General features: G+C 37.2%; 1 protein-coding gene across 1 annotated transcript; it reads right to left on the minus strand.

Moving 5' to 3' along the window:
• Positions 1-258: 258 nt before the first annotated feature.
• On the minus strand, positions 259-5914 carry LOC120105954 (nucleolar protein 56-like). Its single transcript, XM_039118746.1, has 8 exons — positions 5581-5914; positions 5277-5491; positions 5016-5173; positions 3168-3355; positions 2833-3085; positions 2286-2434; positions 2047-2190; positions 259-914 (listed from the first exon to the last, which is right to left on the minus strand). Exons 1-8 carry the CDS (start codon positions 5783-5785, stop codon positions 544-546), a joined length of 1683 nt encoding a protein of 560 aa, XP_038974674.1. The 5' UTR covers positions 5786-5914; the 3' UTR covers positions 259-543.
• Positions 5915-16249: the final 10335 nt, after the last annotated feature.

Here is a 16249-nt window from a genome sequence, read left to right on the forward strand (position 1 = left end):
CTCTTCATCACCCACGCAAATGATAAGCTCAGAAAAAAACGGCTCAGTGTCATATGTCTCTATCTCAGAAAAAAGGAACACTGAAAAAAAAAATCTGAAATTAATTTTGAGCAATCACAAGCCATGGATTATAACAGGAACTGTCTTCACCGAATCATCATTGTCTTTGCTCTGAGATCGCGGACTGCTGAACAATAAAGACAGCTAAAATAACCAAGCCAGTTAACTTTGTGTGGTGGAAGCATAAAATCTACCACGAACACAAGGCAAATCTGATGCAACTAAATATGAGAACAAAACATTTGTATCCCAAAGGTGCAGGATCCGATCACTTGAAAAAGCCCAATTTGAGACTCAGTTACAAGTGGATTAAAAACTACAAAATAAATTAACATTGGAATGGGTGTTCCATTGCATGCCCATTAAGTTCAGCAGCTCAAACAATTTTTAGGGGCAAAAACAATCACTCGACAAAAACACGAGCCTCAGCAGGATTTATTAGCTAATGCATAAACATGAACCCGTGCTGGTTTAATCTCATAATTACTCATTGTCTTCAGTTTTTGCCTTTTTCTTCTTTTTCTTTTTCCTTTCAGTTTCCATTTGGACATCACCGTCCAATTCTTCTTGATCCTTCTTCTTCTTCTTCTTTTTGGCAGCCCCATTTTGTTGTGTTTCATGACCATTCGCCCCATTCACTGCTTCTGTAGCCACCCTGTCTTCCTGTTGCTCCTCTGCCAACTTGTGTTTCTTTTTCTTCGTTTTCTTTTCAGTTTCAGGTTCTGCAGGAGCCTCCCCATCAGAAACAACTCCAGTCTGCTTATCCACATCCATGGGCTCACCATTCACAACTTCCCCTTTAGATTTCTTTTTCCTACTTTTCTTCACGGAAGCTTCATCCTTCGTATGTCCATCTGAATTGACAGTTCTTTTTGTCAGCGCATATCAAAGCCTAGCTTGCTGACTACCACTTGACAATGTGAAAATGAAAGCAGCTTTATTGAAAAATCAGATGTGAGAAAGGTAATAAACAAGAAGCAGATGCATTAAGTAACAGAGCAGATTAGAACTAAAAAGGCTAAGGTGTATTGAGAAATTACAAAAATTAGGATTCAATGCTATTGCAAAGTGACCAATATCTTCTTCTAGAATCCAAATAAGCTTCTGAACAGATGAAATTAGTATTGGAAGCATCAAAAAACTGACTCTCCAACCAAGAGATGTGTTGTCAAAGGCACTCCAGGTGCTCGCCTAGGCACTCAGGTGAGGTGAGGAAGCCTCTGAGCACCTCAGCAACCCCCAAGCAAGGTGAGTTTACTATGGTGATGCCTAGCCGAGCTCTGGGATAGAGCCCAGGAAGCGCCTCTCCAATATCCAGCAAAACTCTTCCTAGCCCTTTTCGCCCATTCTTTTAAAGCTTTGTCAGCTTTACTTTTGTCCATTGGAGTTCTTACAAATGAAGGGCTACTCAAGGATATTCAATGATTTACTTCTTTGTGTTATGTTTTTTTTCTTAGAAGCATCAAATGATATTTGGGAAGTGATACTTTCCTATCATGTTTGAATTTTTTCAGTTTACTAAAAGATGTCTAGTGGTTTATCTTTGCTGACTTCTGTTTAAAAACATGATATGAGAAGTGGCATTTGATGTGATGCTTTGAAAGATGTGAAACATCTAATTACACAATTATGATTTTTGATGTTGAAACTTGCATAACTATTATGATAATGCCTGTATTGTTTGCATGTAATATTTATTTCTAATATATTTTTGCTGAATTTTTAATAGCTTAGCATCTTGCTTTCTTCAGGCAGGTGCCTTTTTGGTGCCTAGCGCCCCACAGGCAATACAGAGTCTCGTCACCTTAAAAAAGCCTTTTGTTTTGGCCAACCTTGACAAAGAATAGATGATTATCAATCAGATGAGCATGCAGTTTATGGACTTGCACACTATGAAAAAAAATGAGAACTTCCAAAATGTCAAAAAGTTCTCTGCTACTGCTGGAGCATTTATGTGTGAAGATTTAGATAGTGAAAGGCCCATACCATCAGCCTGTTGGGAGACCATATTCTCAACAGCAGCTTTCATCACATCAACATTCTTGCGAGGTGCAACGCCCTTGTCATAGAAGTCCAATCTCTCTTCAACCTGTCCGCGTAGCTTTTCTCCAAAAATAGACGTATTCATCTCTGAATGTATTATTTACTGATTAATTACAAAACACAATATCTAGAAAAATATACATGTATAAAAAATGATACATCCTCCACAAACAAAGACTAACCAGAGAAGCAATCGATACGGCAAGCAATAGAACACTTATTCGCAAGGTAACGAGCTAAACGGCCCTTGTTTCGAGCAGATGCCCGGCCAATAAATGAAGAGTGGAAGATGAGGCCATACTTCGGAGTGTTTCCTCGAGTTTTCAATGCTCTATAGACATCAAAAGAAAATAATAATGCAAATAATACAAGTTCAACATGATTGAAGTTCGCTAAACTGGCTTGTACTGCAAGTAAATATTTTAAACTGCAATTTCAGGAAAGGCACGATACCATATCAATTAATCTATTTGGTAAGTGCAAAATATTGAACAAGACCTCTGCAAAAATAACCTAGTTGTTTTACATGCAAGAGCTGCTTGAACAGTATCCTCCATAGTTTGAAGGAATGTCCAAAATTTACGTTCATAAGATGACTCAAATTTCGAGCACACCCTATCCCTGTATAGATGGTGCCTTTTCTTTTTCTTTTTTTTTTTCATTGAATGACCAAGGTTGATGCTAACCTCGTATGACTAAAGGCGAAGGTGCTAGGGTGGGAAATTTAACCTGAAAAGTGCCTTCTCAGCACCAAGTATCTGAAGAGTAGACGAAGGACATTTTGCTAGATTTGAAAGACTCCCAGCATGGGAAATCAAACGAGCACCAACAACTTCACCTATAAGAGATGTGAGATTTGGTGCTATATCATTCATTTTTGTGACAAGATACTCGTACAGCTTCTTCCTATATTCAGAGAGATCCATGACTCTCTGAGCAAACTGCTGAACATTAATCAGATCAATTGGAGACAGGTCCTGTCCTGAAAAGGCGAGAAGAAGAATAAATGGAGGATAACACTTCAAAATATTACAACAGGAAAGTGGTCTCATATTATGTGTTACCCATGGATGCTTTAGCTGCTTCTACAATTTCTTTTGCCTTGTCCTCATCACCTACTATGTCTGCTAATGCAGGGATATGATTATCACATAACTCTGATTTGTTCTCCACAAACTTTGCAATTTTGGCATATAGATAGTTGTCATTTATGATCTTCACCAGCTCTGGGAAATGCCAAGAGTACCATTCTCTGCACAATGAGGTAAATCAAATGTTTAGAGGCAATTTTCACCACTGCATGGATTAAAAATAAGGTCTATGTAAGACCAGGTGTAAGACCAGGTCACCATTGCACATCTCGGTAGCATATAGAATTCCAGACATTTTTTTCCTTGCAAACTTATAAAATTACTAAGCGTATATTGACCTACTTAGCAACTTAGATATACCCCCAACCTGAAAAGGGGAAAACACTAGCTTTCTCCTATTCCATAATCTCGAGTTGCACAAGCCTAAGATACATAATCAGTGATTATATACCATGAAACAGATAAGACATTTACAATGAGAATTGATTCTGAGGCCTCAACATGTCTATTTCACTTGTACAGTTCTTTAAAAGAATAATAATAAAAGGCGGATCTATTTTCTAACATTTTTATTGTCTTAAACAATTGGACTAATAAAAATTTATGCATAAAGAGTCTGGGACAGCTTCAACCAAAATCGGCCATCAACAAAAACAGTCATCTGCAGCCAGACATAATTAGACCCTTGTCCTCCACATATAAGGCATGCCATGCATCAATTATTATTGTGTTAACTATCAACAATAAGCACAAAATTTTCATCAGCCATTCTACAAAATGTAGCTAGTCATCTGCAAAATCATATAATGAGAGCAAAAAAAGATAATCATGCACAAATAGATCTTATAGCGGCAAGGAGACAAGGCTAGCTAGGCTTGGCGCAATCCCTTTGTATTAGGTTCAGGTTAGCACCTATTGTGTATTAGTTGACATCAACTGATATCACTCTACCTTGTGTCAAATTTCTCATAACAGTAAAACATGCAGCATTATATAAGGAGATAACCGATATTTGATCAACGGAAAATGCTTTGCATCCCCGTTAGCGTGCCGTGGCCTGGTTTTTTGCGAGTGCAAAATGGATGCTACAGCCCTTCATGAACCACCGATCCCCGTATATGGTGCACAAACCCAGTTTGGCACTCATTCTGGAGGTTTCAAATACTAGTACTGGAGCTCATAGCAGTTTTTTGTCGGAATGTTAAGGTATAGATAGACACAAAGGATGCCAACACATTGTATACTAGTGCCGTAAACCTGCCGAAATGGTATGCTACCATTATACAATCCCATTTGCTAGTAGAAATGATGTTAATTCATTGTCAACATTGATAAAACCGTGTTTTCTCTTTTCCTATTCATTCATCAACACCAGCTGTCAAACTTTCGACCCTAATTGATCTTCTTCTTTCTCGAACAGATTTTTCGGACTTGAACAAGAATTGGTCAAAAAAACCCCGTTCCTCCATTGAGAATCATTGATACAGCTCACCATTTCTTCCATTATCTCATATATAATAAATGGGTTGGTCTTTAAAAAGAAGGAACAGCCTTGTTGATGAATAGGAGATCCTATAAAATGAAAACCGTTTCGTAAACAAATCAGTGTCTTGTCTGAATGGAGAATAGCAAACATGCGCCATACAACCCACTTAACTGATTGAAGCAATTTACTTAAACGTTTAAAGAATAAGTTATGACACAGACAATACAAAAAAAAATGAACTCCAGGGGAAAGATAGATAGAGCTTTTAGCACGTAACCAATTGGATCATTTAACCTAGTGCTCAAACACAGACTAGAGCATTCTGGAAAACAAACCTGACTCTCATGGAGAAGGTGTTAACATCCTTGTCGAGTGTATCGAGGAGAAATATGGCCTGAATAACCATGTTATCCACCCGATTAACATTAAACTTGACCTTCGCTCTGCTGTAACTATGCCCCAACCCTAATTGAGCCTTCTCCAAATCTGACGGCTATAACGACAAACAACATGAACAGAAAAACATTATTTTTCCATGAAAAGTCAGTAGAATTTATAACAGAGATAAACTACTGAATCAAGTGGGAAAATGCAACCTTTAAGTCTTTAATGAACCTGTCGAAATGCAACCTCACACCACGAAGGAGCTCGAGTACGAACTCATTGCTCTGGCAAGGAATCTTCGTAACTTCAAAGATCTGGGACCCAACCTTGGGCTCCGCGACACCGAGGCTTAACTTAGCCTTCTTCCCCTCTTTTGGTTTCGGGAGGTTGATTTCCAAGAAGTTCCTCAACTCATCGGTCATGAGCCCTAAAAATTTCAATAAAATCCAATAAAAATTATGATATCGAGCGCTAAATAGGAAAAGCATGGAAGCAAAGGCAGGGTTTTGAGCTCACCTTCGGAGATGGCGTTGCATTGGTTGAGGGCATCAAGGGCGGAGGAGAAGGGGTGGAAGGCGACGAGTTTGACGACCTTTCCGAAGCGTGTGAGGTCGAGGACGGAGTTCCGGACGGCCTCCGTATTCTGGCCAATCTCGTCGAGGCCATAGGCCTGGAAGAGGGAGTAACCGGAGGCGGATTCAAAGAGGAGGTAGAGCGCCATCGCCCTGTTGACCGAGGCTTCCACGAAGACAGGATTGGAGTTCTAGGATTTCTCCTCTCTCCCCCTGTTCTCCGGTAGGGTTTTGGAGACGCAAGGGAGGGGAAGAGGGCGAAAGACCGGGGATTTAGGGTTTTAGACGACAGCTGGGGGGCTAGGGTTTTACAGCCTGGGTCCACGTCGCGGTGCTAGCCTGGAATCTTTAACTCGATCGGGGCCGTCCGATGGATACGACCTTTTTTTTCTTTTTTTTTTCAATTTGCCTTTTGTACAATGGCTCACACAGGATGGGTGCGGTTGTAACTAACAAATTCAGAAGAAGCAAAAAAAAAAAAAAAAAGACACAAAGAATCAGGCACAAACACATGATTCTCCTAGATGAAACATTTGGAGTGGTAAGCCACGAAGAAAACAACCTAATTAGTAGTACCGTTCACCTCCTTATAAATATGTGTGGCCTAATAAGAGCCACACCCATCCAAGAGTCTACGGATGTCGTGAAACAGCGGTCTTCCATCATCAGCGCATCGCCAACTGGACCTACTCGATCATTGTAGCTGAGTTCTCCTCGAGAAAAATACGGTCCACACCCAACACACGCCTTGCATAGATATTGCCCTCCCATTCAGCTCTGCGCTCGTCATTGATGACAGACGTATCGAAGATCCGTCAACCTCCAGCCGCCACCAGTTTGGCGTCGTGGTGCTGATCGCTGTAAGAACAGATTAGGAACCTTAGATTTCTATAGTCGTCCAAGAGGATGATGTTTCAGTAGTGTCGATGACCTCCATCGTATTAAATAAAGCTCTATCCGCCATCACCCTCGGATGCGCCCTACTGTCCTTGAAGACTCGGACATTCGACCCTCTCCAGCACGCAAAATTATGGACAACGTTTGGGTTGGTTCCAGTCCAAATGGGCAGCCCAATCTAGTGGGCCACGCGGTCTAGCAAGACCTATTCCGTCTTATCCCAACTATTTAGGAACAGCCGGTAAATTGGATTCAATGAACAATAAAAAAAAAAGATTGATCCAAAATAGTAATTAACATTTATTGCTAGGTATTTCTCATATATTTATGTTTTGGCTTTTATATACTCGAAGCTATGTGCCGATTTCTTGATATGATTCTACAAGTTCAAGAAACTATAATTTTTTTCTGGGTAATATCCAGAATTTGAACCCCAAATCTTCTTCCAGGCTAGGGCAAGTCCTCAGCCAAGAGTTGCCAACTAGCTGTGCTAACAACTATTGATAGGTAACTGGAATATTTAAGAAAACCATAATTTGCACCTTTTAGCTAGTGAACTTTCTTCCTCATCTTCTACCCATGTCATATTAGTGAAACATTACGGGCAAAAAGCAAGGGCAAGCCCTCATATTAAGAGTTGCCAACTAATTGAGCTAACAATTATTAATAGGCAACTAAAATATTTAAGATAGCATAATATCACACCTTTTAGCTAGTGGAGAATCTTCCTTATCTCCTACCTATGTTATATTCTGTCATTCTTTATTAAAAGTGAGCTATTACTTGCAATAACTTTGCTCTCTATTAAGTCAGGGATGGAAGATTCATGAAGTTGTATGTTCTTGGTAGGCAGGTAGCCATTGATTTGCTTGCTGCTAAGGGTGTAGAAAGTTGCAAAAGTAATGGTTCATGGAGGACTGTTGAAATCAGATGAAGTGGGTGGCATCACTATGATAAGAATTTTCTGATTGGTTATCTTGATCACAAGATGAGTATAAACAATCTTCTAAGATTAGATAGAAGTCATTAATGGTGGGCTTAATGTTTGGGTACTCGTATCCCTAATTTATTGATCCTTAATTTAGGTACCAAATAAATCTAACCAAAATACAAATTTTGATAATAATAGTAAATGCGCATGAGAATCACTTGGATTATGGACTTGTTTGGCTCGCGAAAAGAATTTTTTCCTCATTAAAATATTTTTCGTAGAAGGTTGATACCTGAAAGTTAGTGTTTTGCATGTTTGGTTAACTGTAGAAAAGTGGCACATTTCATAGTGACTTATATTTAATTGAGTATCTACTTTTCTAGAAAAAGTTATGTAAATATCTGTTATGCCTTTAATAAAAGAAAAAAAACTTACCCCATTCTACCTAAAAGTTTAAGGATACTTTTAGAAAAAATATTATCCTAATTTTCAGCCAGTGGAAATTAAACTTTTTCATATCCTACATCGATTTCTTTTTTATGAAATATGGAAATTTATTCTCATAGAAAAACTAATTTTTTATCTCTCTCCTTTGAAAACTCTAATCAAACATGAGGCATCTCTCCATTTTTCAGTTGACCCTATTTCCCCCCTCCTTCTTTTCTTGTGAATCAAATAAGTCTTTTATGTAAATACATGTATACATATAACTACATATAGATATATTCATATACTATACATACATAAACACAAACCTATACAAACAAATACATGTACCAACATATGTATATATATGCACATACATGTATATATAATATGCATGCTTATGTTTACCATGTAAATGTACAGATACATGCATCAACAAATGCATACATGCACATACGCATATATACTAAAATACTTGTGTGTATGTATATACATGTTTACATAGTTTGCTCATACAAACAATCTAATATAATTGTTATGATTGATAATCGATGCAGGATGATTACCAGACTCGATGTGAACTACTTTGACTACTATAAAAAGGATTGAACAAGGTCTAGGAGCGAGATTTGCCACATCGAGAAGCCAAATCATACCAAAACTTGCTTGTACGATATCCAATTGAGATGCTCTTTTTTTAAAAAAAATAGGTAATTTCTCAAGCTCTATAATATACTGCCACATCCTAAAGGATGTGGTGTACCGAATAATTAGAACTAAATTTAAATTTTTGAATCTCAAAACAGATCAATTAAAGCTTTTTTAGGAATGACTTTGATCGAGCATATCTCTCCACTCAGTAAGAATTAGGCGAAGCAGTTACAGACAAAGTCGACGTAGAAGTCGAGATCTACCACTATAAAATTTTAACTTTTTTATAATTATTGTTATTAGTCATGTCTATTTCTAGAATATCTTTTTTTAACCAAAAGAGAGATCCGACTGAATTATGGAAGGAGGGATCTCACTGATATAAAAAGAGAGTATATGCATCTCGGTTTGTAATTCATTAATGAAAGAAAAGAAGATGGAAATCTTACTTTCACCCATTTTTCTACTTTTTTTTTTAAAAAAATTGCAAGAGATTCGAATTGAGCAAGTTGAGAAATTATATCTTATCTCCGATCGGATTAAGTTGGTATTAGAGCTTCGATCCTCTAGTTCTGTGAGAATCTTAGCATATGGTCCAAATGCACATACGATACAAGCAGACTAGAGAAGGCTATCAATACTTAAAGTATATTAAAGGACAAAGATGAGGATGGCTACTAATTCTACCTAAATGGATGATGAGATGAAGAAATATCTCACACAAATGGAGGAGAATATTGTCCACCTAACTGGAATCGTATCTTAATTGGTCACACCTTCAACACAAGTACCATTAGGTCTTGTAGCAAAGCTATTTTCTACGTCTAGAGACGAGTATATACAATTTAGTGAGAACGATAAGCAACTAGGGGGCACTGAGAATCCCCCTCTCCAACCTTTCAAAGCCAAAGCTTGAATCGAGATTCCTATATATGATGAAACTGTCGATGTATAGAGGCTAGACTAGTTAGAGATCTACTTTACCATTTATAGAAATATAAGTGTCCAAAAGGAAGCTTTGCCTGTCTCCAGCTTTCCAACCATACTTTTACCTAGTGAAGTTTGTATATGAGAAACAACCACATCTTTAATATGACTGGAGCAAGTTCAAGGACTTGATCAAAAAGCAATTCTACTCAATCGGCCATCAGGAAGATCAATGAATTAGTGGTAGTACCTACGGCAAATATGATCTAGGATTACGCTAATTAGTTTTACAAGTAAGCTGTCTTACTTGGAATCTTCATCGATGATCATGCTATTTTCATGAAGTACATCAAAGCTCTCCATAATAGCATCCAAAAGAAGCTGAAGCTCCTCAAAGTTGACAATATTAGTGAAGCTAGCATGAAGGTTGTAGAAATCAAGAAGAAGTACCAGCCTAGAAAAGACAAGAAGAGTGATAAGTGGTGGAAAATATAAAGGGAACATAGCAAGAAGCAAGACAACATAATTTAGAAAAATTAGTGTAACTATTGTAGAATCAATGTGCATATTAAGGAGAAGTGTTGCAAACCGAGTTGCAGTCGAAGAAAGGAAAAGTGTGCTCAATATGTCTGAGATTGAGGAACTACCTGAGGTTAAGCAAAGAGACTCAAAATTAAGGCAGATGGTAAGAAAGCCCAAGACAGTAATTGAGGCAGATCTAAAGGTGCGAGAGAAGCTCTTCTACTTAAGGATTTAGGTGAAGCAATGTACTATCAAAGTTATTATAGTCCCAAAAGCCAAAAAAAACCTCATATTTGAAAGTTAAGTTGAAAAGTTAGGGTTGCTGATCAAGCCTCATCCGCATCTCTACCCTTTTGATTGAATTCAAAAAAATATTGAGATAAAGATCACTAAGCAGTTTATCTACAAATTTGCAATAACTGAGAGATATATTGATGAGGTGACATGCGAAGCAATTTTTTTGGATATCTGACAAGTCACACTTGGGAGTTTTTACCTAGGATCAAGATACAATATTTTATTGGTGGGAAAAAAAGTTTCAACTCATAAAGGATGGAAAGGAGTTTATGTCCAATGCTTCAAGGACATAAGGAATATAGAACTTATGACTTTTATCTAGATGAAGTAACATCATAATACCCACAATAAGTTTGTGTTGGTGATGATACAAAAAGTCAATACCACTTATAAGAAGCTAAACTCTTGTCCTTTAGTTCCATTGGGCGATTAACAAAGATTGAGTTGGCAAGGGAGTTGTCATGACTATCATCAAAGGGAAATAATGGCAAGGAGTGGCCTTACCATGGAGTCCATATGCGGAAGCAGGTTGCTAAGATCTTTGATCAAAGAAGACCACGGCTAGAAATCGGTGCTACCAGCTATGGATGGCCTATGGATGGAACAGGAAAACTAACAGGGCTGCATCATCAAGAGGAAGGTTACAGAAACTAGGAGTAGAAGGATTGAATCTCTTCAGATTGAATGGAAAGATCAGCTTCCAAGCAAAGCAACCTAGTTTAGTCACAAGATAGAGAAGTTGGCATTTTTTCATCTTTAATTTTGATTTAGTAAGAGTTAAATATCCTAATTAGGAGGAGTTGTGATCCAAGAAGTCACTGAACTCAATGTGGATTACTTTGGCTACTACAGGAAGGACCATATAGGATTCTAAAGTGAGTTTTACTACACCGAGAGGTTGAATCACGTGCCAAAGTTTTAGGAGTAACTCGCCCGTCACACGATTAAAATGCTCTTTTTTCCTGAAATTAGGTAGGCCACTGAGTACTCTTAAAAGAAAAAAAGGCGGAATACTGCACATCAAGCAAGGCTCAAATAATGATATTCTTCTATCAAGCTATTAGTCGTTATAATGGTAATAAATTTATCTTATATTATATTATTTTGATTTTTTAGCACTGAAATTTGTATCCAGATCCCCCCTAGTTTCAAGTTTGAATTTGTATTAAGACCATATATGTATTGCACGATATAGCCATGATTGGATGATGTCGCATGGTTTATAAATCATACTATTTTGTGATATGCAACGGGGCTCATGCAATTACAACCACCATCAATGTGTGGACTACTGTGCTTGCTGGACTAGTTCTCTCCATCCCATGTTTTGATCAAAGAGAACTCTGACTCTCAAAGTACTATTAATCATGTGCCCTTTTACTAAAAGATTTTGAATCCTATTTAGTTTGACATTAAATCAAGGAGGGCTGGTCGATCAATCCTCTTTAGTACTATTAATCTTCTTGTTTATTCATTTTGTTGCTTTTATTTGTTTATGCTTTGATATTTTGTTCTTTTCTATTTCTTTTTTTTTGTTCTTATGTAAAACTCGACTGTCTCAATTTCCAAGTGATAGCATCAAGAACTCGAGTTCTTTTTGGAGTTCCTTGACAAATAACAACCGCTGTGTTGTCGTCGTATCGCATTATCGTGCCGTTGTCATGTTTGAGTTTTTTTGGCGAAACCACAATGCATATATGTCAAGCTCTATAATTCATAGTCTCATATAATATTGTGATTTTAAAGTACTTCAAAAAGCTGCTTGCAGTATCCAACCAGTTAGCATTATGATTTTTTTCTTGCGGTGAATGGGTTAGGTCGCTCTTAACTTAGATTTTTTCTTTTTAACATGAAAATCATAACTATTTATTTCTTATCATCAGCAGTATGGAGTAACAGAGTGCTACTTATGGTGTTAAAGTGACAATGAGTGGAGCTTTTCTGCTGAGATAGTATTGTGAAGGACTGGAGAAACATGTCAGGACAGTCAATATCATTACCTGTCCATTTGAAAGCAAATCATTTTTGGGGATTAATCTTTATTGTATTCGGGTTCATTTCATTTGTGGAATTTTCCTATGCTGCTATACTATCCAAGCTTCTTCCACAATCTGAGAATATATTTTTACCTGCCATTCAGAGTGACAGGTATGAAATTATAGAAGATGTGCATATACTATCTTTTCATCTTAGATTGGTCCTGAAATTAGCGTTATCTCACTAGCCATTTGAATTCCAGTATTTTGGATTTGGATAATTCGTTGTTGAATATTGAAATATGAGTGTCATCTGTTTTGCTTGTGTACTGTGAAGAGTGCATGGATGCCTCATTGTTAAAGTCTATTTGATAGCTTGGTATGCCATGATGTTTGGGCTTGACTTAGAAAATGATTTATTGTGTAGCATCAGATATATTTTAAGAACGGGGTTGGCAACTAGTGACTTCAACTGTTGATAAGATGTGTTCAAAAATGTTATATCTACTAAGGCAAATATAGGGAAGAAAATACTGCAAAGTTATGTGGATGGCAAGTTTGCCAATGCCTGCAGAAAGAAGTGATTTCAAGTGAGAAATCTAGGGAGAAAAAGGGCAATCAGAATTTGAAGATTCCGTTACTTTTATCTTCCAACATGCAGGAATTAGTGATTTGGCTGAAAAGCGTGCATTTGTTTTTGTCCTTCTTTTTTATACCATGAGAGTACTGAAATGACTCAAACTCTTGATTTAATAGAATGAGTCTCTCTTTAGCATGCAAGGGGACAGCTTTTTTTTGTTTGTTTGTTTGCAGAGAGTCCAGATAAAAAGCTTCGAGTTTATTCCTCCTCCGTCCTCTTCCTCCATTTATTTCTCTTTCTTTCTTTCTTTCTTTATTTCCTCTATCTTCTATATGCTTCCTTTTCTTTTGTCATTTCCCTCTTCTTTTCTTTACGGGCTCATTTGGTTCGCGAGAAGCATTTTTCCTCCTAAAAATATGATTTCTAGAAAATATATTCCTAGGAAGAGGATGCCTAGAAAAGTACTTTTGGCATGTTTGGTTGACCATGGAAAAATGACAAATTTTCAAAGTACTTATGTTTGTTGACCATCCACTTTTCTAGAAAGTTATATATAATTCCTATTATGCCTTTAATAAAAATTAGATCTTTAATGACTCTTTAATACTTCTTTAATGCTGAAGGATCTTTTTAGAAAAAAATAAAAATAGAGTGATTCCCACCTCTTACTTTCCCATGAAATGTGGGAATCATATTCCCATTGGAATACAACTTTTCCGTTTTTTTTCTTTGAAAACTCCAATCAAACAAGAGGCATCTCATTACTTTTCCGTTGACCACACTTTCCCCCATTCTTTCCCTGCGAATCAAACGAGCCCTACATTGTTCTCAACCCTTCCCATCCTGCACCGCCCTGCTTCTTATGTCAGTTATACTGGTCCTCACTTTTGGTGAAGCTTTCTAAGTGTTAAAAGTGGCTACAGAGTGGGCCGTTCTTGCAATTAAAACAAAACTAAATCCAACATCAAAAAAGAGTTATTGTCTGTAATTATAGCTCTTTTTTTAGAATTCTCTGACCTCTTCAATTCATTCTTGCAAGAGATGTACCCACACATCCAAGTAGTCCGTAGCTAAAGGTTGTAGATCTTATGTCACATTTTTGCAAAACCCTGATGAGATTCAAACCCGATGAGTACCGTGATCTATTGAGACTTTCTTGCATTTTTGGTTGGGATGACTAACCAGAACCTCTGGCCAGGCAAGTACCTTAAACTGGAAGGAGCGGAAGCCCCAGTGGAAAGAAATTCAGATCTCACCAGCTAGTAAATTTTTGTGTCTTATCTTCTGCATGCTTGGAAGGCAGTAGTGTTCAGGAATTTATTTCGAACACTCAATGGGTATCATTTCATTATTGTTCAAGTGTAGATCTGATGCCTGCTTACATGGATACATGACATTTTCCAAGGTTTTGTTTAAGTGTAGATCTGATGTCTGCTTACATGGAGACATGATAGTAATTCAAGGTTTTGTTCAAGTGTAGACCTGATGCCTGCTTACATGGAGACATGACAGTTATGCAAGGTTTTGTTTAAGTGTAGATCTGATGCCTGCTTACATGGATACATGACAGTTATGCAAGGTTTCATCACACACATGGACTCCAGTATTGGAATCTGAAGCTAACAAATTATGGCTGCAACCATAATATTTCCTCATCACCTCTTTGATAAATGGACATCAAAAGGAATTTGGAACTAATATGGTTGGTAGATTTAGACCTAGTTTGATATTGTTGTAGGTGGTGGAACTTTTTTGTCTTTGGAGCTTTGAGCAGCATAGCTTTTAATAAAAAACTATTTGCTATTTGGTAACTAGATCTCTGAAGTGCTCGAAAGCTTTAATATCTATTTGATAACGGAACCGGATCTTATGCAGGCTGATTAGTTTGGCTCGAGAAAGATCTACAAATAAACAGTCGGACTAGATCGAGGATCCTGGGACGAAGTCTGGAACTACTTTTCAGGCAGAAATTCTAATTTTATGAAACCTCATGGTTTAGTATGGTATATTTCTTAATTTTGGAATTTTTCTTAATCAGTAGGCTCTGATGTAGGGTAAGGTAGGTATTGTGTTGATGACTGAGTTTCTTGATTAGTTGAGTTATTAAGTGTGTATGCTCATAAGCCAGGGGGTGCTTGTTTGATGCACAGAAAATATTTTCTTTCTGAGACCGGACAAAGGATTAGTGCCATTTAAAGAGTTGGTGTGATACACAGCAAGTGGTTGAACATGAAGTTGCGAGACACAGTAGGTGGTTGAGCAGTAAGTTGATAAGCCAAGAACTTTTTTATGAAGCATTTTTCACCAATCAGTCCATGCCTTCCTCCTTTATGTCGCAAGGAGAGACTGTTATTACATGGAGAATCCGCTTTGTGAATAAAGTAGATATAAATCCAGGGTGAGCCTTGTGCTTGCCAAGTGGATCTAATTATAAATGAAAAGGTCCTACTTATTCTAGTTAAACCTGCTAATGCCTAGAATAACTGTGAAAGTGAGAGGTAGCTATGATTTATTCATTGTGTTTGTTTATTCCTACTTCCAACCCTTTGCCTATATTTCTTTGTGGAAATTTTAGCGACAAAAAAGAGAATTTAAAAGGAGCAAGTATTCGTATTTCACTTCTTTTTCTTGAAAGAAATGCAATCCTAAATTATTTAAATGCCATCAAATTGTCCTATAGGATCTTAAAAATATAACCACTTAGTAAGCTTCTAGCAAATGAACAAGATATCATCTTGTGGTTACGAAAAAGCAGGCTTTAGGTGAAGGTAATTTTATTCAAAATCTCAGCAATAGAAATAATCAACACCAAAGGGAAATCGGGAGAGCAAACTTAGCTTGTTTATGGCAACAGATAAATAGGACATTTGTTTATTAAAAATGATAAACAATTATAGCATTTAAGTCTTGGATTATCTGCTATACTAGCCAAACACCTGAGACTATGACTTTATAAACAAACTATACAATAAACTGGGCAAACATTCATGAAAGTATCAACTACAAGTTTAAGCCTCCTTCGGCCATCAACTTAATTTAAGGTGTGTTTGGATATTTGCAACTAGGTTTACATGAATCTGGACTATAAGAAGTAGTTTCTTTTTAGTGTTTGGATTGCTGTAAGTTGATGAAATTCTTGTGAGTCAAAACTACGTTTGGAGGTCCATGTGCAGAATTTTGTTTTATAGCCAAATTGATCGTAAGGCAAACTGCTGCAACTAGAAAAATCTTTGGAAGCATCTTTATGATGGGTTTAAATCCTAGCAGGGTTATTGGCCGGTGCAGACAATTCATACCATTTTTGTAATACAACCAAGTACTTCTATAGTTATCAAATACAGGCACACAAATATGTCATGTTATTTTCCTGCAACTACAAAACCACTACATCAAGCATTGAAACAAC

This window comes from Phoenix dactylifera, unplaced genomic scaffold (genome assembly GCF_009389715.1).
Source record: "Phoenix dactylifera cultivar Barhee BC4 unplaced genomic scaffold, palm_55x_up_171113_PBpolish2nd_filt_p 000405F, whole genome shotgun sequence".
Classification (NCBI taxonomy): domain Eukaryota; kingdom Viridiplantae; phylum Streptophyta; class Magnoliopsida; order Arecales; family Arecaceae; genus Phoenix; species Phoenix dactylifera.

Excerpts from the sequence above, each read along its gene's own strand:
- LOC120105954 (XM_039118746.1), bottom strand. The coding sequence starts at position 5,785 with ATGGCGCTCTACCTCCTCTTTGAATCCGCCTCCGGTTACTCCCTCTTC. Across the intron at positions 5,492-5,580 it reads ATGCAACGCCATCTCCGAAG|GGCTCATGACCGATGAGTTG; the intron begins GTGAGCTCAAAA and ends TGAAATTTTTAG. Across the intron at positions 3,086-3,167 it reads AGCAGCTAAAGCATCCATGG|GACAGGACCTGTCTCCAATT; the intron begins GTAACACATAAT and ends TCGCCTTTTCAG.